General features: G+C 48.1%; 3 protein-coding genes across 3 annotated transcripts in view; 2 read left to right on the top strand and 1 right to left on the bottom strand.

The window, feature by feature from the left end:
• Window positions 1-474, bottom strand: part of dchs1b (dachsous cadherin-related 1b) — a 33,914-nt gene extending 33,440 nt beyond the window's left edge. Inside the window, exon 1 of the mRNA XM_062453035.1 lies at window positions 332-474. Within this exon, the coding sequence (XP_062309019.1) occupies window positions 332-364 (33 nt within the window). The 5' untranslated portion in view covers window positions 365-474. The remainder of the gene's footprint in view (window positions 1-331) is intronic.
• Window positions 469-4,982, top strand: smyd4 (SET and MYND domain containing 4). The gene is made up of 10 exons (XM_062453339.1): window positions 469-807; window positions 1,035-1,179; window positions 1,381-1,470; window positions 1,577-2,618; window positions 2,764-3,009; window positions 3,304-3,476; window positions 3,572-3,710; window positions 3,906-4,022; window positions 4,319-4,442; window positions 4,685-4,982. The coding sequence occupies exons 1-10, from the start codon at window positions 674-676 to the stop codon at window positions 4,812-4,814; spliced, it is 2,340 nt and encodes a 779-aa protein (XP_062309323.1). The 5' UTR covers window positions 469-673; the 3' UTR covers window positions 4,815-4,982.
• A 1,455-nt stretch (window positions 4,983-6,437) lies between these two features.
• On the top strand, window positions 6,438-14,404 carry sb:cb1081 (sterile alpha motif domain-containing protein 9-like). Its single transcript, XM_062453289.1, has 9 exons — window positions 6,438-9,049; window positions 9,306-9,349; window positions 9,484-9,548; window positions 9,695-9,909; window positions 10,010-10,248; window positions 10,562-10,690; window positions 11,334-11,463; window positions 12,415-12,456; window positions 12,579-14,404. The coding sequence occupies exons 1-9, from the start codon at window positions 6,454-6,456 to the stop codon at window positions 12,629-12,631; spliced, it is 3,513 nt and encodes a 1,170-aa protein (XP_062309273.1). The 5' UTR covers window positions 6,438-6,453; the 3' UTR covers window positions 12,632-14,404.
• The last annotated feature ends 11,131 nt before the right edge of the window (window positions 14,405-25,535 follow it).

Genomic DNA, 25,535 nt, shown 5'->3' with positions numbered 1-25,535 from the left:
TTTGTATACACTACAGCAATGTTGACATGCTAACCACACAAAACCAAAGACATCATATTTATAATTTGTATTTTGTGTTGGTAGATTCTGTAGGTGGATATTATTTTACCAAAAATATTAGTGTAGCACAAATTCTCCCTTCTAATAATTGCTTGCTAAAGTAGTTGCTACATTTGTAGACAACGTCGGCACCGCAGATAAACTGGCTAGCTGTCTTAGAGCAGTTAGTTTATTTATGAAACCACAACAACCTAACAAATAACCTACAAATAGTTACTCAGTGCGCTCAGATAGCATTTTTTCTCATATTAGATAACTTGCTATTACTTACCTCTATCGTTCCTTCACTAAGCCTGACGTCCATGCTTATCTTTTAGCAGATATGTTTGGACTTGTTATGGTTTCTTCTCAAAACACGCGAGATTCAATGACGTTTTTGCTTCGTGGTCTCATTTCCTGTAGAAACCACGGGTGTATTTTGAGCCTCAACAGATACATTTACATTGTGATTTCGGTGTCTCTTGAGCCAAGATGTCTACTCCATGTTTGCAGTATCTGAGAACGCAACTTCCTGAACTGCACGTACCCTGTTCACGGCTGCGCCAACATCTATGGACTGCAGACAGTACACATGAGTTATAGCAGCTAGCTGGATAACAATCTGTATCACAAAATGGATATGCCATGTATAAAGTGGCAAAAGCATGTTGAAGAGAAGTGGAGCCAACTCGACCCTGATCAAACGAAATGGTTTTCAAGTCTGTCGGAGATAGATCAAGTTTTTGAGCTTGCCCTGTCTCAAATAAAGTGAGTAGCTAACTAGCATGTTCTAGCTAGCCAGACTTAGAATGAATAGAGCAGATCAATAGTTTGGTTGCTCACATTAAAATTATCTATAGTCTTTTGTTGTCAGGCCAGCATGCTTGCAAAACTAGGGCATGCAAGGGCCAGCATCTTATCACTTGCAAATCACTGCAACATTAAGTTTAATGTGTCATAAAATCTCAGTGTTCTCAAGACTCAATATTTTCCAGTCAGGAGGACTTAAACTTTCTGTCAGACGTGTCGAGGGACTACCCTGTCCAGAAGGACCCAGAGCGTGCAGCCAGGTGCAGGGAGAATGGCAACGCCAGCTTCAAGACCAGAGACTACAATGCTGCTGCCCTGCACTATTCTCAGGTAAGGGATGGGGGAACAGGAGGGGGAATTTGAACCTGCAACCTCGTAATCATCTGCAGTCAACTGCTCTACCACTGAGCTAAACCTATCCCCTATACTCCGATCTGGAGTATATGTGCACACCTTTGTTTCAAGCCGAGCATTCACACACCCGATGTTGGCGGTGGTCTTACTCATCTGCTTCTCGGTGCCGTCCCGCAGGGTGTGTGTTTGGCCTCGCAGCGCTCTGAGCAGATTTCTCTCTGCTTCGCCAACCGCTCTGCTGCCCTGCTCCACCTCCAGCACCACCAGGTAAGCTTGTGAGTGTGAGTGTGTGTTTGTGTGTGTGTGTGTGTGAGTGTGTGTTTGTTTGTGTGGTAGTTCCTGTTCCATCTACTTGTTTCCCCCTGTCTTAAAGGAGTGCCTTGAGGACATCGACAGGGCGCTGGAGAATGGCTACCCCGCTCACTTGCGTCACAAGCTACACGAGCGACGCGCGCTGTGCCTCAACCACCTCCAGCACAAAGCCGACCCAGGGCCCCAGGACGAGGAGGGGGCAGGTGGTACAGAGAAGCAGCGAACTCACCTGCCCCAGTGTCTACCTGGTACTGGGCCCCTGTCCTCTCTCTCCCCCGGCTTGTCTGTGCGTTTTAGCCCGGGGAAAGGGCGACACCTGGTGGCCACTGAGGGAAAGGCGGCCGGAGATGTGATTCTGGAGGACCGGGCCTACGGCTGTGTGCTCATCCCTGGGATGGAGAGACTGAAGGGGGCAGAGGAAGGGCGGGAGAGAAGGGGCGTGTTTGGGACGGAGGACAGGCACTGCCACCGGTGTCTGTGTGAGGCCGTGAGCCCTGCGCCCTGTGAGTGGTGCAGCTACGCCCGCTACTGTTCCTATCGGTGCAGGAGAGCAGCCTGGGAGGAGCATCATCGCTGGGAGTGTCCAATAGGAGCAGAGCTCAGGGCTTTGGGCGTGATGTCACAGCTGGCTCTAAGGGTGGCCCTGAAGGCGGGACTTAAGGACGTACAGGCGGCTATTGAGCCAATAAGAGGCAAGGATAACGGCTCTAAACCAATCTCGGGAAGGGAGAACCCTGTGTCCAGTACCAGCACGTCAACTGACATAGATGGGGGAGGTGATCCGTTTACCTGTTACCATGGCGACTCCTACCAGAGTGTCTACCACCTTCTTCCACACCTGAGTAGCCACACACCCAGCTTGCGCTATCTATACGCAGTCACCATAGCAACACTGTTCCTAAAGCTTAGCAGGGCGGGGCCTCCACCTGCTTCCTGGAACTCCTCAGAGAGCAGGAAGTGTACCAGCCAATCACAGGGTCAGGAGGAAAAGAAAAAGCCAATGGGTTGGGCTCCGGAGCTGAGCCTTCTGGGAAGTGTAGTTCTGCGGCATATGTTCCAGCTGAGGTGTAATGCGCAAGCAGTGAGCGCGCTGATAAACACGGGTGAGTCCGAGCCATTTGATGATCTGACCCACTATCAGTATGCTTCCGTTCACTTAATTCAAACCCCATTGAGAGCCACAAGGTCAAAGACTGTGACCCCCTCAGAATGACCCTTACCCTCTGACCCCAGGCCTCTCTCTGACAGGTGACTCAGCGGTGCAGTCCACCTGTGAAGTCCGCATCGCCACAGCCATGTTCCCCACGCTCAGCGTCCTGAACCACTCCTGCAGTCCCAACACCAGCCTGGCCTTCGCCACCGGACCCAGGACCGGCCCGCCTTCTCCAGAACCAGAGTCCTCTGCCGCGCTCGCCACGGCTGGCTGTGGAGTCACCGTCACCGTCCGAGCCGCCAGAGAGGTCTCCCAGGGACAAGAGTTCCTGCACTGCTATGGTCAGGAGGCGTCTGGCTGTCTGACTGGCTTTTTTAGTGTCTGTTTGAATTACTGTCTGACTGGCTGGTTTACTGTCTATTTGAATTACCGTCTGACTGGCTGTTTTACTGTCTGTTTGAATTACTGTCTGACTGGCTGTTTCTGACTGTGCCTTTTCCAAGCAAGCCTCTTGTTCTCACTTTTTTGTATCCGTTTCTAATTGTCAGTAGGTGGCAGTATGTACTTCCTGTTGTAGTCTTCCTGTTGTAGTCTTCCTGTTGTAGTCCTGCTGACCTCTCCCTCGTCCCTCGCAGGGCCTCACAGCAGCAGGATGAAGGTGTCGGAGCGCCGGCGCCTCCTGCAGGAGCAGTACTACTTCCTATGCACCTGTGACGCCTGCAGTCTGGAGGAGGATTCAGAGGTCAGGGGTGAAAGGTCGGGGTCAGACACGGGGTTGCAGTGTGGGAAGTGCCAGGAGCCTCTAAAGGTGAGTGCTCACATTGACGATCAGCTTTCCTAGTGGATACACTTGTTTTTTCGCAAGAAATGACTCGGATGTGTGTGTGTGTGTGTGTGTTTCAGACGCTCACTGAGGACGGCGGAGCGTGGTGTGTGTGTGTTTGCGGTCAGCGTGTGTCTCGGGTGGAGCTGGACCTCGTGCTGAAGGAGGTCAAGGCTCAGCTGGAGAAGGCCGTGGAACTCATGGAGGAAGACAGGCCAGGTGTGTGTGTGTGTGCGTGTGTGCGTGCGTGCGTGCGTGCGTGCGTGGGTGTGTTTGGTTCCTCGGGCTTTGCAGTGCATTCCTTCATGTGAGTGGTTGGTATACCAGGTGATCTTCCAACATGTGTGTTCTGTCTCACACTCTCTCCATCTATCCCCCCTCCTCTCTCCCTCCCCCTCCCTCCCCCTGTTTCAGATGAGGCCCTGGGGATTTTACAGAGGGCAGGGCCTCGGTCTGGTGTGTTCCTGGGAGAGACTCACCCACTACAGGGGCAGCTGGCGGACGCGAAGGCCCGAGCGTACGCCACGATGGGTGAGAACTGTGTGTGCGCGTGCGCTTGTGTTTGTCTGTAGTGACAAGGTTCGACGTGTGTGTGTGTTTGTGTGCAGTGACTTGTTCACCTTTGTGTGTGTGTGTGTGTGTGTGTGTGTGTGTGTGTGTGTGTGTGTGTGTGTGTGTGTGTGTGTGTGTGTGTATGTATGTACGTGCCTGGGTGGGTGAGTGCAGTGACTGTTTTGTGTGTAGTGTTGGTGTGACTGGTATGTGCTTGAACATGTGTGTGTGCGTGTCTAATAGTGTCTTTGTTCTGTGTGTGTGTGTGTGTGTAGGCGACTGGCGACGGGCTGCCTCCCAGCTTGAGAGCAGCGTGGTAGCGGTGGGTTCCCAGTACGGAGAGGACAGCATCGAAGTGGGACGCCAGCTCTTCAAACTGGCCCAGCTGCACTTCAACGGGTGTGTGTGCTCACCTCTCATTCTCCTGAAGAAAAGATCCCTCGGTCCTTATTCATATCCAACTGAGGCCGTGAAGTAAAGATGATAGTCGTTTCGGTGTATTCGTTTGTTACATTTGTTACATTGTACTTGCATTACATTACATTTGTACTTGTTTGGGTGGCTTAGTGCGTTTCTGTGCTGATGACGACTCAAACAGTCTTTCTTGTGCCTCTGTTTCGTCCTGGGGGTCACCTGACCAGAGGGTCTCCTGCCCCCGCTCTCTCCGTCATCCCCAGAGCCAGACGCCTCCTCTCCCTCCACTCTGGGGAACACTGCCCCGAACTGCAGGAGCTTCAGGCCATGGAGGACTGCCTTCGAGATGTGTTCTGACACACACACACACACATACAGCGGGTCTCACCATCCAGAGCTGAAGGCCATGGCAGGCTTCCTTCAGGATGCATTCTAACACTCAAAGTCAAATGTTATTTTGAAGTCAGTTTCTGTTTTTGTATGCATTTTTATACATATGTCGTTCAATAAACCGATACTTTTTGATCCCGTCAACCATCCTCTGTGATTTCTTTGCTAAGCACCCTCTTGCCTTACCCAGGCCTCATATCCAAATCTATTATCTCAGACTCGGATCTTTGGCTCTGGTTATGGAAAAGTTTTCCCCTGGCAAGCAAATTCACTTTCACAGAATGTGCTGCACAGGCAGCACATTCTGGGTCTAATGGGAAGGGTGTTCTGTTGTACATCATTGTATTTACATTGATGTAAATATGAACGCGGAAAATAGGAACTTCCTTCTTTCCGCGTAGTTCCTATTTTCTGTGTTACATACTCCCAGCTAAACTGCTGAGGATTGTACTAGGATTTAAATCGATTCGAAAATCTGGGTGAGTTTTTGAACCATAATTGTTTTAGCTATATAACGTTACTCTTTGACGGTAACTGATCTCTGAAGACGTAAGCCTAGCTGTGTTGAGTTTTCCAAGATTCCATTTTCTCAGGACAGATTATGAAACATACTGTTCATATCTGACCTGTCACAGCCTATCTTTGGTGACGTCATGTCAGTTTGTGTTAAAAATAAATTGAATTGCCTTTTTAAAGAAATTTAAATACTGTCACTTATGTTAGTGACACTGTACGATTGGTAATTATTGACTTGGCAGCTTAGTCTGTTAAAGATACCAAGGCAATAATGTTAATAAATAGTTTGTATATGTCAGCCACACCCTGCCAGGAAAGAACAGCCATATACAGTGCGTGCCGGACTGAATATAATATGTAATCTAAACCCTTTTAGATTAGACAAACATGGTGTGACTAGCAATCAAAATATTTGTTTGTTTTATTTCAAAGAAATTTAAACTGACAATTTTTGCATTTTTGGACTTTGGGGATTTTGGCAGAAAAGGTTCCACTTCCGCATTGCGGTCATGGGGAAAACCAAACTTTAAGTGAATTTATATGCCTGATTTTCTGTTTTCCCTTTCCCCTTTTGGTTTTGAAACAGAAAAACCGCTACAGAACTAGTGATTTCTGTTGTTCTTTTTCCCGTTTTTCTGTTCTGGCTTTAAAACAGAAAAAAAACAAAAAACAAGTTTGTTTTTCCGATTTTGTTTTGAAACGGAAAAATGAAAGAACGAAGGGTACACGGATTTACTATATATTTCTATTTGTTTTCCCTTAGATTTGGATGTCAAAAAACAATCAAACAAATGGGCAGGTGGGTTCGGACAATGCTTTTATGCAAAAGGTTCTGACTTCATTGCTCTGATGTGCACAGAGTAGTCCTACTTGTCAAGCAAGTTTAAGAAGACAAGCATTTATGGCTGCTACAAATACTCCAACCCTGCCCACAGAAGGAGGGGGTGAAACACCTCTGAAGAGTGAATTCAGGGAATCTCTTTCGTTTTTAGACATATTATGTGCAAATCAGTTTGAAGGTGAGCAAATTGACTCTGCGGAAGCTTTGAAGGCAGAATCCGATTTTTACAAGGGGGCTCCACCAACTTGGATGAACTTTTATCTGGGTGATAGTACCGAAACAGCTGAAGGACAGGCAACAAATCACATCAAGAGAGAGGGTTATGAAAGGCTGAGGAAAAAAATCAAATTGCAGCTACAAAGTGATTGGAGTGTCTCTACCACAAAGCTTTCACACCAGCCAGGTACTGGTGGGACGACTCTAGCAATGCAAGTACTGTGGGATCTAAGAAAAAAGCTCAGGTGTGCTGTTCTTATAGACCCTTCCTGTGACAAGTGTGTCACTGGCAAAACAGTACAAAAAGATCCTCTTTTAGACACTAGGACTATTGCCAAACAAGTGATTCAACTTTTCAAAGAGGGTGACCACCCGACTACTGTACTGCTTCTGCAAGACAATGAACACATGAGATACTTTTTACAAGACTGCATCATCCGAGAAATTGCAGAACAGAAGATAAATGCCAACATCCCTGTTGTCATAATTTTGAAATGCGAACGCATGATCTTTATTTCAGATGACCATGATGATGTCACCTTACACTCAGAACTCTCTGCCAAAGAAAAAGGCTACTTTGCTGCCAAAGAAAAACACATTCAAAGCCACCACAGAGAAGAGCCAGGAAGTTTTCATAGCTTTGATATAATCCGACACAATTTTGATAGAAGTCATGTGGAAAGTAAAATGCATTCAAATGATGGGAAAGAAATCATTGGATACCTTAAAAGAAACAAATCATCTCACAGGACCAAACTCTTTGCATTTATTGCCCTGATCTGTTCATATGTCCCTGGCTCCTATCTTTTACAGTCAGTTTGTGAATCTTTCCACAAGCATCTCTGTGCTGATGACCAAGGCCTATCATTTGAAGAGATTATTCAGCCTTTCAGAGAGTTCATTGTTACATTCTCTAAACAAGGTGGAAAAAACAAGTGTGTCCGCATAGCACACCCAGTTCTTGCACATCAGTGTGTTGAGTTATTGGCTGATATTGGTGATAAAAGAAGCACAGCCACACTGAAGTTTTTGAAGTATCTATGCAGAAAACAAATCCAGCCCTCACTTTTGCAGTTCTTCAAGGACCTGCTCACCAAGAGAGAGAGAACCGCTGATGGCCAAGAAAGGTTTTCCAGGCTAATTCTAGATATTGATAACAATGAGGACATCGGCAGTTGTATATTTGTGTTGAAAAATGCTTCTGAGACATTCAAATATGACCCATTCTACCCCCAATCACTTGCTCGATTCTACTACAGCAGGACAACTGACTTTGGTAAGGCTGAGGAATGGGCTCTAAAAGCTAAAGAGAGAGTGCCCACTAATTCATTCATTGCTGATACATTAGCACAAGTCCACAAGAACCACCTGAACAAAGCTGTAAAAAAACTAAAGGAGAAAGACATATTGACCATTGCAGGGAAAGCCATCAATGCATTTAAACAAGAAGAGGACTTAGCAGAAAGGGAAGTGAACAACATGTTGGATGAAAACATCACAAAAGTGTTCAACAATAGAGGGCTTTTTGGCTATCTACAAGTTGCAAGAATTGTCCACGATTCACTCACAAATCTTCATCCAACATGGGAAGATATTCTAACACATGCCATTTCATCTCCACAGCTCACAGTACTGTTAAAAGACAGAAACCTACTGAATTACAAATCTGTCATCACTGACCTCAAAGATGGGGTTCATACAAAATGTGAATTTTTTGATAGTTACTTCACTTACTCAGACCCAATGAACTCAGAAAATGAGCCACCATACTTAAGACCAGAAATTATGGATTGCTACAGCAAGTACACCAGTTTGTCCAGTAAGAAAGATGTTGGACCACTACATAGGCTGAAAGAAAAAAGGGCATCCACCTTTCCTGGATTGTTCTCCATTCTCAATCACAATGCCAAACAATCAAACTTGAATGAAATCACTGAGTTGTGGAAAAAAGTGTTTCAAGGAAAGCCTGCAGATGAAGATGTTGCCTGTAATTACATTCTGGCCAACATCATCCTAAGCAATGAAGCTGAGGGGGTACCTCTAACTGATTTAAAAACCATCCTTCAGAGATTCATGGATGAAGAGATGGCAAAACACCATACCCCTGAGTTTTACCTGCTTGTTTTGCTATTATTTTGGCCTGAAAATGTGCAAGGACAGAATAACATCAACCTCAACAAGTATGTCGGACCAATGAGGCAATCTTTTGAGAAAAAATACAAGATCTACTTACAATTTCGGGAACTTGTTCCCTTGTTCTACCTTGGTAGAGGTGCTGGATTGAATAAATTAATTCACAAATCAAAGCTCAACCACATACGTGAACAGCTGAAAACAAGTCAGACTGGCAAACAAAGTAATGATGGGGATATGCTGAAACAAACATCTATTCAGGATCTCCTACTTCGTGTCCAAGGAGTTTCCAGAGACCATAAAACATTTGTGTGTGTGGCAGGCCAAGAAATTGAGGTGTGTCCCCACAAACAAGCCAGTGTGTCAAGGCCTGGTGTCATCTCATTCTTTCTGGGCTTCAACATTAGTGGCCTGATGGCTTTTGATATAAAGTACAGCACAAAACTTCAGTCAAAACCAGTTCTACCGGCCACCTCACACAAAAACGACACAGTGGGTAAGTGTTGACTAACTCAATACTGAGTCACACACTGTGTTGGGAATATGTAAAGGAAATGTATATAATATACTCATAGTGTTTTCTGTACTGTTGCTTACTCCATATATTATATAATTAAAGCCACAGAGAAAACCAATACTAACCCTAACCCTAACCCTAAGCCAATGTAAGTACCTGTACAAATGACCTGACCTTAAAAATTCCCATATAAAACAAATCTTAAAATTGCTGTTTTCCTACTGTGATTGTCCAGTGTCAGGGAATTCACAAATATGTCACACATGTGATCTTGTAAAGGTGAGTTACTGTATACATTCTTAAAGCAAAACAACACTGGTTTTGTGTTGGTAAATATTACTATTTTGCTGATATTTTGAACTCAGATGCCTAATCTTGACGTGTCATTGCAATTTGGTATTGCTTTTTTATAGGACTCCAACCATTGGACGAAAGTTCACCCTGTATTGATGAAAGAGGCAGAAGTGAGAATACACTGGTAATTTTATTGACTGCTATATTTTAATAGTTAAATTGACAGTAATATTATAAACCTAGAGCAAAGTTTGATCCAAACTACCATGTATTGCATCTTATCATTTAATTTTCTATAGAAACATACTGTTTTCTCTTTATTTTTGTTAGTCACTGGAACCAAAGAGGACAATATGAGTGCATAGCCTCTGGTCTTCGTTGGGTGTGCAAGAGTGATGTCACACTTCAATACCACTACTGCAACTGGAACACCTACAGTCCTTTTTTGGAACCAATGCAATACATACAAGGTGGCCCATTATTGGACATCACTATTAAATCAGGTCAACTGGAGGAAATCCATCTGCCACATTTTGTCTGTTTAAGTAAGGGAAGGCATGTAAATAAGATAAATAAACAATATGATACAAACTCACAGCAACATTGTTAAAGAAGATATATATTTCTTCAATCTTTTTTTTTAAGGTAGTGACCCTTCCTTTAAGAGCGAAATGAGAATTCTGCATGTGGAGAAAAGTGGAATATCTATAGAGAAAGTGGATGAAGCTACCTGTTGCCATGCCAAGCTGCTTCAACCCTCCTTCTCTCCAAAAGGTGTTATCTTCAGATTTGGGAAATATAAAGTGCATTGTGAACTCATGATCTATCTCTCGGGGCACATTCTACGCACATATCTGTTTCCCAGTGATCCATCTCTTGTTGAGGTGAGAGTTGGGTAAAATAATGTTGTTAACTTTAAATAAACAGCACCTTTACTCTATAATAACAGTAAGATGCACATTTTAATTCACAACAGAAAGGCCTTGTACTGTTGTGACAGGAACCATGCAACCCGCCATATGCAGATATGGATTGTTGAGACATTCAGGCCATTGATGCAGTAATAGTAGCCATGTTATGCATGCAGAATTGATCAATTTAAGTGTGTGAGCCTTAATGCTAACGGCTTAACTTGACCAACTTTCTTCTTGAAAAGTTGTATTCAACCATTTCTGTGAATCCTTGCTGATTTTGCAGGCTGTAGAGAAGCAAGAGGAAAAAGAAAAAAATAGCAAAAGGATCCTTGTTCCAAGACCAGAAAAATCCCTGAAGATAAAAAGTTGGTTCAGCTTGGAAAACACATGCAATGCTCATGTTACTCCAGAGGTAGAAATTCTATTATTTTATGATATTATTATATGCATTATTCTAATTATTATTATATGTTTATTATTGTATTATTATATGATAAGTAATGTGGCAGGTCACTAAGCTTGTATCTTTATAGTAAGTTTATATTGTACTTCAACACGGTCATCATGCTTAAAATTCCTATCCCTGTGATTAACATAGACCTTATTTAGATTCGCTTTTAGACAACAGAGCCTTCTCGGTTCCAAAATGTAATAATGTCTTGTCAACAATATGAGATTACAATTTGACAACACTACTTTGTTGAAAGTTACAAGTTAAAATGTATTGCTTCAGAATCAGAAGGGGTTTTAATCGCCATGAAAGTTTGCACAGACAAGGAATTTACTATGGCAGGAAGGTACATACATATAGGAATACATCTTAATAAGTGGTGTAAGTTTAAACAAGTCTAACTATACTAAAGGTACAAAGTCTACTAACTAAGTCTAAACTAAATAATACTAAGGGGAAAGGTATGTAAAATATAAGTATAAAATAGCTATAATATACAATATAAAAATACAAAAATACACAAATATGGCAAGGTGTCATTGTGCAGATAAAGTGTTTAAAGTCTGTGTCTTTAATAACATTCTCCATCCCTTTCTTTCACCAGAGAATACAGTTACGATCATCCAACACCACACCAAGTTTTTTTATGATTCGTCTGGAGAATTTAATCACTGACATTGGTCTGGAGTTGAAGCATGAAATGGAAGTTGTATGGAAAGCAAACATTCATAAAGGTCAGAAAATACAATATGCTGATCTAACAAACCATTTCTATTCAGTTTATTCTATCTTGTTTTCACCTGCACTGGCTTCATTTGCCAAAAAAGTGTAAATTGTAGATCTGAGTTTATTTTTTTCTCCATAGTAATGTATTGAACGACAACACTTTTATAGTAATGCAGCTATTTCCATTTAAGGTTACCTTTTTGACCTACTGTCTCAGTCAATAGGAAAAAATACGAACCCCGAACATAAAATTTATGTATGTGCTTTTCATTTACATTTACATTTATTCATTTAGCAGACGCTTTTATCTAAAGCGACTTCCAAGAGAGAGCTTTACAAAGTGCATAGGTCACTGATCATAACAACAAGATAGCCACAAAAACATTGCGAGTAGCCAAAACATGAAGCACACATTGTGAACAACCAAAGTAAGTGCCAAAGGGAAGAACCATAAGAGCATGTAGTTAAACAAGTTACAATTAAACAACATGAACCGCTATAAGTGCAAGTGTACCTGTGGAAAAAACAAGCAACAATAATAAAAACAATATATCACAGCGAGTACACAAATTTAAATCAGTTACCACTAACCACAAGAGCAACATGTCTCTAAGCAAGAGTCATTGTGATCCTTGAGGAAACTAACATCGGGTCAAGCGAACCATTCCTAAGTACCGTTGTACTCCCGGAACAAGTGCGTCTTGAGCCTTTTCTTGAAGGTGGAGAGCTTTAGGTTCTCTTAGTCACTGAATCAAGCAATGAATAGTATCAGGATACAAAACAAGGTAACATATACAAGATGAACATTTTGACTGTTTAGTATTTGATTGTTCAATAAGACTGCAGAAAGTGACAGTCTCTCGGTGTTCAGTCATTGTTAATTGATCATTTTAAGTGTTATATTTGATTGTCCTCTTTATGTCAAAATCCTCCAATTACCTTAATTTAATTGTTTTCAGATTACCTCTTTATGCAAGGAGAGAGGGATGTCTCGTATAATCGTAAGTCAATATACAAATCAATTTTCCATTCAAATGATCACCATTATGAAATAACTATCTTGTCAATTATATATCATACCTGTGTTTTATTAACAAAAACTAACATCTTCTGGTATTCGCAGACCAGGGGCCCAATAATTCCTCCAGTAGGGTTTGTGAAGAAACACTTTGCTGATCTCATACAATGTACCCAAAATGTATTATTGATAGCAGATATCTTGGTTCAACAAGAAATAATCAGCAACGAACAGTTCAATAGCCTCAAGGCCAAGAAAACGGATCAAAAAAAAAACAAGGAAACTGCTGGAGGCTGTCAGATGCCAGGGAGAAGAAGCGGAAGAGGAGTTTCTCAAAGCGCTCCAGAAATACAATCCTAAACTTGTTCAGTCACTGATGAAGGATTCGTAAGTAGGATGTTTGTTTTGTATATACTACTGGAGGGTATTTCTGACAGCAGGTTATGCAAAATACCCGGGTAAGTTGACACCCAATGTTGTAGCAACATTGCCAGTATGTTGCTGCAACATTGTGTGTCGGCTGGAGAGTTAACTTACTCAGTTTTACTTTTCCTTTTGTTAGTCATTTTAAAAACTTTCTCTATTGGGTTACAGAAGGATATATTTAATATAAGACATAAAGATACATGTTTCTTAATTCAATAGCTTTAAATGGGTACAACAGGGAAGAAAGCAGTTTTTTAGCATGTGTTTGCATAAATGAATGAAAATCTGGTCTTGTTGTTTATAAGTATGATAATTGGGCACACAGGCCCTTACAAAAGCACTGTACTTCATGAGAAATCTGCTAACTGTACATTTTTGTGAATGTTGTATTTTGTACGTATTTTCTTGTTGCACTGTCTTGAAACACAGACTGTACCTGTGTGTGTTTACAATGGTGTACTTGACAAGATGATGTTGTTGTATCACTGTCTTATCAGATGAGTTATGGAATATTGTAGTTGAGATTATGTTATTGTTTCACTGATATTAAGATATTTTTTATATTGTTTAAACTGTGACTACATGTGTAGTCCTTGATCATCACTTATGTGCACAATCAGTACATCAATCAGGCAAATGTAAATAGAGATATTTTTTATCGAACAGCCTGCACAGCAATATGTATTTTGTCATGTCTGAATATAATTACGTTTGGCAGACAAAATACGTCTGTATAAACCTGGAATGAGGATTTTGAAACAGACCTTTATCGGCACATTATTAAAACAAATTCAATGTTCTGTTGTCAGACTTAACGTTGGTATACTATGGACCAAACAATCTATATATTTTTCAAAGAAAACCTTGAAGACGCTTTGTGTGGAGAGTAAAAAGTACAGTTGCTACTGTCCAATAATTCCCTCTCCCAATAATGTATTGTGACCTTTTAATATACTGTATATACACTGTATATTTGTATACAGTGTATACAAATATACAGCGGCTTGCCATATCAGAAGGATTTTCTTGTTTGGGATGACCTTATTTTATACTATCCACTTTGACACCTTTATCTTCTGCTGTTCTTTCTACTGGCACTAATTGTATGTCACCATAAATGAAAACGAATGCTAAATTAATCAAATATATGGATACATTATGTGCCCTGATCTAAAAAGAATAAAATAGCCTACTGTTCAAGATCTTCCAATGTGTTTCTTACCTTTCAGTCGCTGATTACATACAGTTGTCCCATGGTAACATCAGTAACATGAACTCATAGAAACGACAAGAGCTCCTTAAACGTATACCCCAGTCAAAGACTGCAAGAGTTTTTCAGTGCAACAAACCATATTATAGTAAGAGATCAACTGAAGCACCTGATGAGCAGGAGACAATCAAGAGTGAAACTATGTTGTAGGTAACAGGGAGACCAACATGAAATGGTAAGTATGACCACTATCACACTATATAGTGTGATAGTGGCCATCTACTTGACCATCTACTTGACCATCTACTTGACTTGATTATGTAAATAATGTGTGATACTGTTTGGATAATTGTTGAATTAAATCTTTTTTTCCCCCTATCAACAATAAAGTGTTTTCCTGTTTATCCGCCATATTCCTCATTGGCCTCTAGATGGCAGTGTTTACCCAGACAGGAGAGCATCACCTTCATTTTCCACACAGAAGAAGAGGTCCCCTACCTTGACATAGGCAACACCTGAAAAGGTGGTTTGGTGTGAACATGAGACTTTAAGGACGGCCTTTTCATAAAACTACACCACAAAGTTCTGCAGACGACTGAAAGTCGATCTGGAAATCAAACTAGAATAGAGGGTAAACAGATGAAGTAAGATAGCCGCAATGGAATCCTCTCTCTTTTCTAAGTGTGTGCTCTGCTCCAGTAACCTAACCTGATTGGGTAACACGTTGCGTAGACAAGGCTCTTTTTTAAGCTGTAGAGACAACTTTCCCCAGCTGTAAGCGAAATCAGCTTGAGACCTCTCCTCTTCGCTCTGCCGGCTCTGCCGACAGCACACCTGGGAAGAGCAAGACGGAGGGACACGCCTGATTTGCCGAGGCCTCGGGTCCGCAAACCGCCAATCACGGAAAGAGGAAGGGCCGGGTTACCTGCCAGTCAGAGACTCCGACGGGATGGCAAGCTGCCAATCAGGCTGCTGGAGACGGTGGGGGGGGGGGGGGGGGAAGGGGAGGGGGGGTACAGGAAGTCAAGGTCATCGAGACGCTCTCAGCTGAATCGTCGGAGAGACTGACAGACTGGGGAGAGAGTCATGAGGACCAGGGTGTGTGTGGCACTGCCCGGTTAAACAGACTGTTAATAGTTAAAGAGTAAAGGCTGATAAGAAAGAATCGAAGACGTTAAAGCAAGGGTGAGGGTGTGAGAGGGAGAAAGACAAGCATAAGTAGGAACGTGAGAAAGAGAGACTAACCGCTCCTCAACTGGTCTCCTGTCCCAGGTTAGGTCATTGTCAGTGCTAACGATCCCACTGTGATCAGGTGACTCGTCTGGACATAATGCAATCAAAAACCAAACCACCGTTCCTCCTCTAGAACTCCTCCCTCCCCGAGGCTTCTGTGACCAGACCTGCGTCACCGTCGGTAACGTAGACAGGCACGGTTACTGACCGGACGCGGACCTCTCGCCCTGTCAATCATGGGGTCCTCCCCATGACAACAGTCACCGTGACACATCGTGACACGAACCCTTGCAGCGTGGTCGGCGGAGGAAGTGGCGGACCAATCACAACAGTTTATCGGACGTGGGGTCGGTTTAATGCGATGACTGTACAGAGGAGCTTGAATGGACTTACCTGTCCTACATAGGGGACAACCACCACCCCTGACCCCCCCAGTTCCTCAAGCCTCACCTATTGGTCGGTTTTTGTTTCAACCATTCAAGTATTCATCCCCCCAGCCCTCCCAGGGATGATGACTGCACACACCTCCCATACTCCTGCTGAGAGCCCCCCTAAACCTGCACTGTCCCCCTCCCCTGCCACCCTCCACCCTCCTGTTCCTCTCCCAAGTCGCACGCCCTCCCCCCCATCCTCATCCATGCTCTCGCTCGGCCACTCTCTCTCCTTCGCCCCTCGTCTCTCATCCCTTCTTTTCACGGCGGATGACATGTGATACGTGGCGCGGCGGGCGGCGGTGTGGCCCTCATGTAAAAATAAAATCCTCATCGCTCTTCTCCCAAGAAGAGGCCTGGTGCCTCTAATGGATTACACTCATTTGTAGTCCTTCAGACGCCTGGGTAATGTATTATAGAAGAGGGCTAGAAATAAAGAACTACAATTTGAAATGATCTGGGAATCGTGGGGTGAGTTGAGTGACTATTGGGGTGAGGCATGTCCTTTGTGTAAATCATACAGAAACTAAAAGGTACCAATTCAATTTTATGGATTGACCTTTGAGTGTCATTTGTCCATGTGATATGCGCTGTAATACCACCGGAAATACCACACGGCGAGCGAGTGGGCCTTTTCTAGACCGCACGTAGACATGGAGCTAAACAGCTGCACACAACAGCCCTCTGCACCTCTGCAGAGTGTTTAGCTTTTGCCTGAAGCAAGTTGCGAGTGTAATTGGTAAGCTATCAAACAGGACTTTAATAGTAAACTTTGAGTCCTCTTCCTGTCCTTAAGGACACGTAATCATTGCTTTTCCCCTTAAAAGGTCAGGGAATTGTAACTGTGCTATAGGATGTGTGGCAAAACCTTCATGCTGACTAAATACTGTTTCAATATTATTAAGGGAATGTGAAGAAAATGGAGGATTATACACACAAAGGGTGAATTTTCTCTCTGGTACGATACTCTTAGATAGGGAGAAAACTGTAGAACCGCATCAGCAAAAAATACCAATCAAGTTTATTCATAAGAGAAGTTGCCCTCTGGAACTTCTTTAGATATTCTTTGCGGATATTACTTGCGATATTATTTGCAGTGAGCAGCTCGTTCTCGGCGTGTTGCTAAATACGTAAACGTTTTCCCTCACAGGGATTGTCATAAAACGCAATATTGCCTTGCCTGAACAACACTGGGGATGGCCCTGTTTTCTAAGTGGGCTGAGTGCTATAAACCACTCCATATTTCCCTGTGTTTTTGATGAGCAGGGGGGGAGCGATCAGGAGGGGTGGGGGGTGTCCAGAGCGCCCCCTTCTTGGCGACCCACCGGAGACTGCAGACATCTATCATGCAAGGAGCTAAATATAGGACCTCTGTCCTGGAAGATAGAAGTAATGACCTCCTCTTTTTAATTTGCTCTACTGTAATAAATGTAGATAATCTCTTCCTCCTTCTCCGTCCATCCATCCACGGCCCTGTCACGGTGATAGAACCGCCCCCCCCCACCCCCCCACACACACCCCCATCCTCCACTGTAATGGAAGGGGTATTTTCAGCTCAGTGACGAAATGTGAATGGATGACAAGGACATTTTTCGCTAATGCTAACTCCTCATCCTTCCACTAGCTCTGTCTCTGTGCTGAGCAATTTGTCCCTCCCTGCTACCCTTACACCAGTTACCTCAGCGCACTGTAAGAGATCGAGGGCCTTGGATAATTATTCGCGTGGGCCTTAATTGGCGCCCCCTTTGCCAGGCCTGCTCTGTGTTATGCTGTGTACCGCTATCTCGTAACAGAGACAGATAAAGGACTATCTGGATGGCACACCGTCTGTGATTTATCCAGCGCTTTCAGCAACACAATCTACGCTAACACTCAGCTAGCCGCTAACTCCTTTCACCGCACTCCGCTGAGGCCTCTCAGATCACACACGCCGTCTCTCAGGCATTACACAACATCCATAATTGAACGCGGGTGTGAGGTGAGGGAGCGCCGGGGGCCGGCCAGCCATCCATCTCCACAAGGTCACCTGTAGGGGGGTGGGGGGTGCTGTGGCTCCTGCTAGGCCCAGGTAGGCTCACCCTGAGCGGGGTGGACAAGAGTGAGGAACGACCTGGTGATGGATGTGGAGAGCAGGCCAGAGGGCCCTGTCACACATAAATATCCCCCCCCCCCCCCTTCTGGCAGAGACTGGGCAAAGTACAGTGCTGATGTGAGTCTGTGCAGCAGGGCCACAGATGGAGGCTCCAGTCCTCAACTGGAGCAGCGGTGACTAGCACTGTAAATACTGTGGAGGGCCAGGGTTAGAACAGGGAGGGCCAGGGTTAGAACAGGGAGGGCTAGGGTTGGAACAGGGAGGGCTAGGGTTAGAACAGGGAGGGCTAGGGTTAGAACAGGGAGGGCCAGGGTTAGAACAGGGAGGGCTAGGGTTGGAACAGGGAGGGCTAGGGTTAGAACAGGGAGGGCCAGGGTTGGAACAGGGAGGGCTAGGGTTGGAACAGGGAGGGCTAGGGTTAGAACAGGGAGGGCCAGGGTTAGAACAGGGAGGGCTAGGGTTGGAACAGGGAGGGCTAGGGTTAGAACAGGGAGGGCCAGGGTTAGAACAGGGAGGGCTAGGGTTGGAACAGGGAGGGCTAGGGTTAGAACAGGGAGGGCTAGGGTTGGAACAGGGAGGGCTAGGGTTAGAACAGGGAGGGCCAGGGTTAGAACAGGGAGGGCCAGGGTTGGAACAGGGAGGGCTAGGGTTGGAACAGGGAGGGCTAGGGTTAGAACAGGGAGGGCTAGGGTTAGAACAGGGAGGGCCAGGGTTGGAACAGGGAGGGCTAGGGTTGGAACAGGGAGGGCTAGGGTTGGAACAGGGAGGGCTAGGGTTGGAACAGGGAGGGCTAGGGTTAGAACAGGGAGGGCTAGGGTTGGAACAGGGAGGGCTAGGGTTGGAACAGGGAGGGCTAGGGTTGGAACATGGAGGGCTAGGGTTAGAACAGGGAGGGCCAGGGTTAGAACAGGGAGGGCCAGGGTTGGAACAGGGAGGGCTAGGGTTAGAACAGGGAGGGCTAGGGTTGGAACAGGGAGGGCTAGGGTTAGAACAGGGAGGGCTAGGGTTGGAACAGGGAGGGCTAGGGTTAGAACAGGGAGGGCCAGGGTTAGAACAGGGAGGGCCAGGGTTGGAACAGGGAGGGCTAGGGTTAGAACAGGGAGGGCTAGGGTTAGAACAGGGAGGGCCAGGGTTAGAACAGGGAGGGCTAGGGTTAGAACAGGGAGGGCTAGGGTTAGAACAGGGAGGGCTAGGGTTAGAACAGGGAGGGCCAGGGTTAGAACAGGGAGGGCTAGGGTTGGAACAGGGAGGGCTAGGGTTGGAACAGGGAGGGCTAGGGTTGGAACAGGGAGGGCTAGGGTTGGAACAGGGAGGGCCAGGGTTAGAACAGGGAGGGCCAGGGTTGGAACAGGGAGGGCTAGGGTTGGAACAGGGAGGGCTAGGGTTAGAACAGGGAGGGCTAGGGTTGGAACAGGGAGGGCTAGGGTTAGAACAGGGAGGGCTAGGGTTAGAACAGGGAGGGCTAGGGTTAGAACAGGGAGGGCCAGGGTTAGAACAGGGAGGGCTAGGGTTGGAACAGGGAGGGCTAGGGTTGGAACAGGGAGGGCTAGGGTTAGAACAGGGAGGGCCAGGGTTAGAACAGGGAGGGCTAGGGTTAGAACAGGGAGGGCTAGGGTTGGAACAGGGAGGGCTAGGGTTAGAACAGGGAGGGCTAGGGTTGGAACAGGGAGGGCTAGGGTTAGAACAGGGAGGGCTAGGGTTAGAACAGGGAGGGCTAGGGTTGGAACAGGGAGGGCTAGGGTTGGAACAGGGAGGGCTAGGGTTAGAACAGGGAGGGCTAGGGTTAGAACAGGGAGGGCCAGGGTTAGAACAGGGAGGGCTAGGGTTAGAACAGGGAGGGCCAGGGTTAGAACAGGGAGGGCTAGGGTTAGAACAGGGAGGGCTAGGGTTAGAACAGGGAGGGCCAGGGTTAGAACAGGGAGGGCTAGGGTTAGAACAGGGAGGGCCAGGGTTAGAACAGGGAGGGCTAGGGTTAGAACAGGGAGGGCTAGGGTTAGAACAGGGAGGGCTAGGGTTGGAACAGGGAGGGCTAGGGTTGGAACAGGGAGGGCTAGGGTTAGAACAGGGAGGGCTAGGGTTAGAACAGGGAGGGCTAGGGTTAGAACAGGGAGGGCTAGGGTTAGAACAGGGAGGGCTAGGGTTAGAACAGGGAGGGCTAGGGTTAGAACAGGGAGGGCTAGGGTTGGAACAGGGAGGGCTAGGGTTGGAACAGGGAGGGCTAGGGTTAGAACAGGGAGGGCCAGGGTTAGAACAGGGAGGGCCAGGGTTAGAACAGGGAGGGCTAGGGTTGGAACATGGAGGGCTAGGGTTGGAACAGGGAGGGCCAGGGTTAGAACAGGGAGGGCCAGGGTTAGAACAGGGAGGGCTAGGGTTAGAACAGGGAGGGCTAGGGTTAGAACAGGGAGGGCTAGGGTTAGAACAGGGAGGGCCAGGGTTGGAACAGGGAGGGCTAGGGTTAGAACAGGGAGGGCCAGGGTTGGAACAGGGAGGGCTAGGGTTAGAACAGGGAGGGCTAGGGTTGGAACAGGGAGGGCCAGGGTTAGAACAGGGAGGGCTAGGGTTAGAACAGGGAGGGCCAGGGTTGGAACAGGGAGGGCTAGGGTTAGAACAGGGAGGGCTAGGGTTGGAACAGGGAGGGCTAGGGTTAGAACAGGGAGGGCTAGGGTTGGAACAGGGAGGGCTAGGGTTAGAACAGGGAGGGCCAGGGTTAGAACAGGGAGGGCCAGGGTTAGAACAGGGAGGGCTAGGGTTAGAACAGGGAGGGCTAGGGTTGGAACAGGGAGGGCCAGGGTTGGAACAGGGAGGGCCAGGGTTAGAACAGGGAGGGCCAGGGTTAGAACAGGGAGGGCTAGGGTTAGAACAGGGAGGGGCCAGGGTTGGAACAGGGAGGGCTAGGGTTGGAACAGGGAGGGCCAGGGTTGGAACAGGGAGGGCTAGGGTTAGAACAGGGAGGGCTAGGGTTGGAACAGGGAGGGCTAGGGTTAGAACAGGGAGGGCTAGGGTTGGAACAGGGAGGGCTAGGGTTGGAACAGGGAGGGCTAGGGTTGGAACAGGGAGGGCTAGGGTTGGAACAGGGAGGGCCAGGGTTAGAACAGGGAGGGCTAGGGTTGGAACAGGGAGGGCTAGGGTTGGAACAGGGAGGGCTAGGGTTGGAACAGGGAGGGCTAGGGTTAGAACAGGGAGGGCCAGGGTTAGAACAGGGAGGGCCAGGGTTAGAACAGGGAGGGCTAGGGTTAGAACAGGGAGGGCCAGGGTTGGAACAGGGAGGGCTAGGGTTGGAACAGGGAGGGCCAGGGTTGGAACAGGGAGGGCTAGGGTTAGAACAGGGAGGGCTAGGGTTGGAACAGGGAGGGCTAGGGTTGGAACAGGGAGGGCTAGGGTTGGAACAGGGAGGGCTAGGGTTGGAACAGGGAGGGCTAGGGTTGGAACAGGGAGGGCTAGGGTTAGAACAGGGAGGGCTAGGGTTAGAACAGGGAGGGCTAGGGTTGGAACAGGGAGGGCTAGGGTTAGAACAGGGAGGGCTAGGGTTAGAACAGGGAGGGCTAGGGTTGGAACAGGGAGGGCCAGGGTTAGAACAGGGAGGGCTAGGGTTAGAACAGGGAGGACTAGGGTTGGAACAGGGAGGGCTAGGGTTGGAACAGGGAGGGCTAGGGTTAGAACAGGGAGGGCTAGGGTTAGAACAGGGAGGGCCAGGGTTAGAACAGGGAGGGCTAGGGTTAGAACAGGGAGGGCTAGGGTTAGAACAGGGAGGGCCAGGGTTAGAACAGGGAGGGCTAGGGTTAGAACAGGGAGGGCTAGGGTTAGAACAGGGAGGGCCAGGGTTAGAACAGGGAGGGCTAGGGTTGGAACAGGGAGGGCTAGGGTTGGAACAGGGAGGGCTAGGGTTAGAACAGGGAGGGCTAGGGTTGGAACAGGGAGGGCTAGGGTTAGAACAGGGAGGGCCAGGGTTGGAACAGGGAGGGCTAGGGTTGGAACAGGGAGGGCTAGGGTTAGAACAGGGAGGGCTAGGGTTGGAACAGGGAGGGCTAGGGTTGGAACAGGGAGGGCTAGGGTTAGAACAGGGAGGGCCAGGGTTGGAACAGGGAGGGCTAGGGTTGGAACAGGGAGGGCTAGGGTTAGAACAGGGAGGGCTAGGGTTGGAACAGGGAGGGCCAGGGTTAGAACAGGGAGGGCTAGGGTTAGAACAGGGAGGGCTAGGGTTGGAACAGGGAGGGCTAGGGTTGGAACAGGGAGGGCCAGGGTTGGAACAGGGAGGGCCAGGGTTGGAACAGGGAGGGCTAGGGTTAGAACAGGGAGGGCTAGGGTTGGAACAGGGAGGGCTAGGGTTAGAACAGGGAGGGCTAGGGTTGGAACAGGGAGGGCTAGGGTTAGAACAGGGAGGGCTAGGGTTGGAACAGGGAGGGCCAGGGTTAGAACAGGGAGGGCTAGGGTTAGAACAGGGAGGGCTAGGGTTAGAACAGGGAGGGCCAGGGTTAGAACAGGGAGGGCTAGGGTTGGAACAGGGAGGGCTAGGGTTGGAACAGGGAGGGCTAGGGTTAGAACAGGGAGGGCTAGGGTTGGAACAGGGAGGGCTAGGGTTAGAACAGGGAGGGCTAGGGTTGGAACAGGGAGGGCTAGGGTTAGAACAGGGAGGGCTAGGGTTAGAACAGGGAGGGCTAGGGTTGGAACAGGGAGGGCTAGGGTTGGAACAGGGAGGGCTAGGGTTAGAACAGGGAGGGCTAGGGTTGGAACAGGGAGGGCCAGGGTTAGAACAGGGAGGGCTAGGGTTGGAACAGGGAGGGCCAGGGTTAGAACAGGGAGGGCCAGGGTTAGAACAGGGAGGGCTAGGGTTGGAACAGGGAGGGCTAGGGTTAGAACAGGGAGGGCTAGGGTTGGAACAGGGAGGGCTAGGGTTGGAACAGGGAGGGCTAGGGTTAGAACAGGGAGGGCTAGGGTTGGAACAGGGAGGGCTAGGGTTAGAACAGGGAGGGCTAGGGTTAGAACAGGGAGGGCTAGGGTTGGAACAGGGAGGGCTAGGGTTGGAACAGGGAGGGCTAGGGTTAGAACAGGGAGGGCTAGGGTTGGAACAGGGAGGGCCAGGGTTGGAACAGGGAGGGCCAGGGTTAGAACAGGGAGGGCCAGGGTTAGAACAGGGAGGGCTAGGGTTAGAACAGGGAGGGCTAGGGTTGGAACAGGGAGGGCTAGGGTTGGAACAGGGAGGGCCAGGGTTAGAACAGGGAGGGCTAGGGTTGGAACAGGGAGGGCTAGGGTTGGAACAGGGAGGGCCAGGGTTAGAACAGGGAGGGCTAGGGTTGGAACAGGGAGGGCTAGGGTTGGAACAGGGAGGGCCAGGGTTAGAACAGGGAGGGCTAGGGTTGGAACAGGGAGGGCTAGGGTTAGAACAGGGAGGGCTAGGGTTGGAACAGGGAGGGCCAGGGTTAGAACAGGGAGGGCCAGGGTTGGAACAGGGAGGGCTAGGGTTAGAACAGGGAGGGCTAGGGTTGGAACAGGGAGGGCTAGGGTTGGAACAGGGAGGGCTAGGGTTAGAACAGGGAGGGCTAGGGTTAGAACAGGGAGGGCTAGGGTTAGAACAGGGAGGGCTAGGGTTAGAACAGGGAGGGCTAGGGTTGGAACAGGGAGGGCCAGGGTTAGAACAGGGAGGGCTAGGGTTGGAACAGGGAGGGCTAGGGTTAGAACAGGGAGGGCTAGGGTTAGAACAGGGAGGGCTAGGGTTAGAACAGGGAGGGCTAGGGGTTACGATCTGGTCCAACAGACAAGGTTCAACCAAGAGGACATAGAACCAGTAAACCTTAACTGACAAACCACCAGCTCCCCCAATCTCTAACACCCCCCCCCCCACCCTTTTGCTTCAACCATTCTCAGCCATCGTGGCACACTTGACGTCGTCCCTGAAGCCCTCTCTTCATGTCTGTCAGTGAGAGTGGACGTGCGACCGGTAAGTCTCCCTCCCTCCCTCCCTCCCTCTCTCTCTCATTCTCTCTCTCTCTCTCTCTCTCTCTCTCTCTCTCTCTCTCTCTCTCTCTCTCTCTCTCTCTCTCTCTCTCTCTCCCTCCCCTCTACCTTGCACTTTCTCCTCCTCCCTCCCTCCCTCTCTCTCTCTCTCTCTCTCTCTCTCTCTCTCTCTCTCTCCCTCCCCTCTACCTCGCACTTTCTCCTCCTCCCCCCTCTCTCTCTCTCCAAGGCGTCACTGACAGGGCCTCTCGCTGCCTCCAAGATCCCATCAGTCAGCAACAGTCGGAGGGACAAACGCGGGCCACCCGGACATAAGATATGAACCTTTATGTAACACAACCCTAAGTGCCCGTGTGACGCCTCGCACGTTTCCCCCGGCCCCGCAGCCACCCGATACGCTCTTGTCTGATTGGACAAAGCTCTCCTTAGAGCTCGGACTATTGGCTTAATGGGCCGTGTGTGGTTTTTTTTTCGCGGTGAGGATGGCGTGGCGAGAGTGTCTGCGGCCGTGACGGATGGGTTTTGGTGTGTGTTCTGTCTTGGGTGGGGGGCGGGGCGGGGTGGGTGGGTGGGGTGTGTTCGGGCAAACTGAGGTAGCCCAGCCAAAGCTTCGTGGGGCGGAGCAGTTCAAACGCAATCGTATTTTATTTGCACAGCCTGTGTCAACACGCGGCGTCACAAAGGGCTTTACAAAAGCCGACAGATACTCGACACCCCCGGATCCAACCTGAGCTCACGTTGAAAAACCGAGGGGGATCCAATCACGCCGCGAGACACGGAAAGAAAGACAGAAAAGGGAACAAACCTCGGAAGGAAGAATTCCGAGCGGAGTATTCTCCTCCGATGAAGGTCGTAGATTCCGTGGGGGTCCATCTAGTAAACACAGTGAGGCTTAGCTCAAGGTGACCCAGTGATAAGCTGGACCCAAACCAAAACTCTGGGGCTCTGACACTGAGAACAATAAAAGGGAAATTGTGCGTGGATCCTCTTTGTTGTGTGTGTGTGTGCCCTGTCACGACAAGGCCATACACACACACAAACATCTGTGTGTGTATCCTCTGTATTGTCTCTGTGTGTGTGTGCCCTGTCACGACAAGGCCATACACACACACAAACGTGTGTGTGTGTGTGATCTTTATCGTTTAAGTGTGCGTGTGTGTGTCCTGTCACCACAAGGTTATACACGCACACAAACATCTGTGTGTGTATCCTCTTTATTGTCTCTATGTGTGTGTGTGTGTGTGTGTGTGTGTGTGTCACGACAAGCCCCCAGTCGTTCCAGTTGGCTGCTCCCAGTGGAGGAGCAGCCTCCTCCCTCGACACGAGGACTCGGTCTGGCGTGGTGTGGCTAGCTCCTGTCTGGCCGTGGTTCACTCCATTACAACCCTAAATGACTAATTCATGTTACCGGGGACAGCTGACACCGCCTTCGGTGTATCCGTTACCCCCCATCGCCAAACGCTTGCACCCCCCCCCCCCTCCCTCCGCCCCCTCGACCCGGCGCTCCACCCCTCCTCCTCCCCGCCATCCCTCCATTATTTATTCATCCGCTGGTGGAGTAGTGTTTAAGAATCCCTCTACAACCTCCTGCTTTGTCTCTCTTTGGCAGGCTGCGGGGCTGGGGTGTGTGGATGGATGGATGGATCTAGGGACCAATGGATGGATGGATAGATGGATGGACAGATGGATAGATGGATGGACAGATGGATAGATGGATG

The sequence above is a fragment of the Osmerus eperlanus genome, chromosome 27, assembly GCF_963692335.1.
Source record: "Osmerus eperlanus chromosome 27, fOsmEpe2.1, whole genome shotgun sequence".
In the NCBI taxonomy this organism is placed as follows: domain Eukaryota; kingdom Metazoa; phylum Chordata; class Actinopteri; order Osmeriformes; family Osmeridae; genus Osmerus; species Osmerus eperlanus.
Note: the sequence above shows the minus strand (reverse complement) of the source record. Positions and strands in the feature narration are given on the sequence as shown.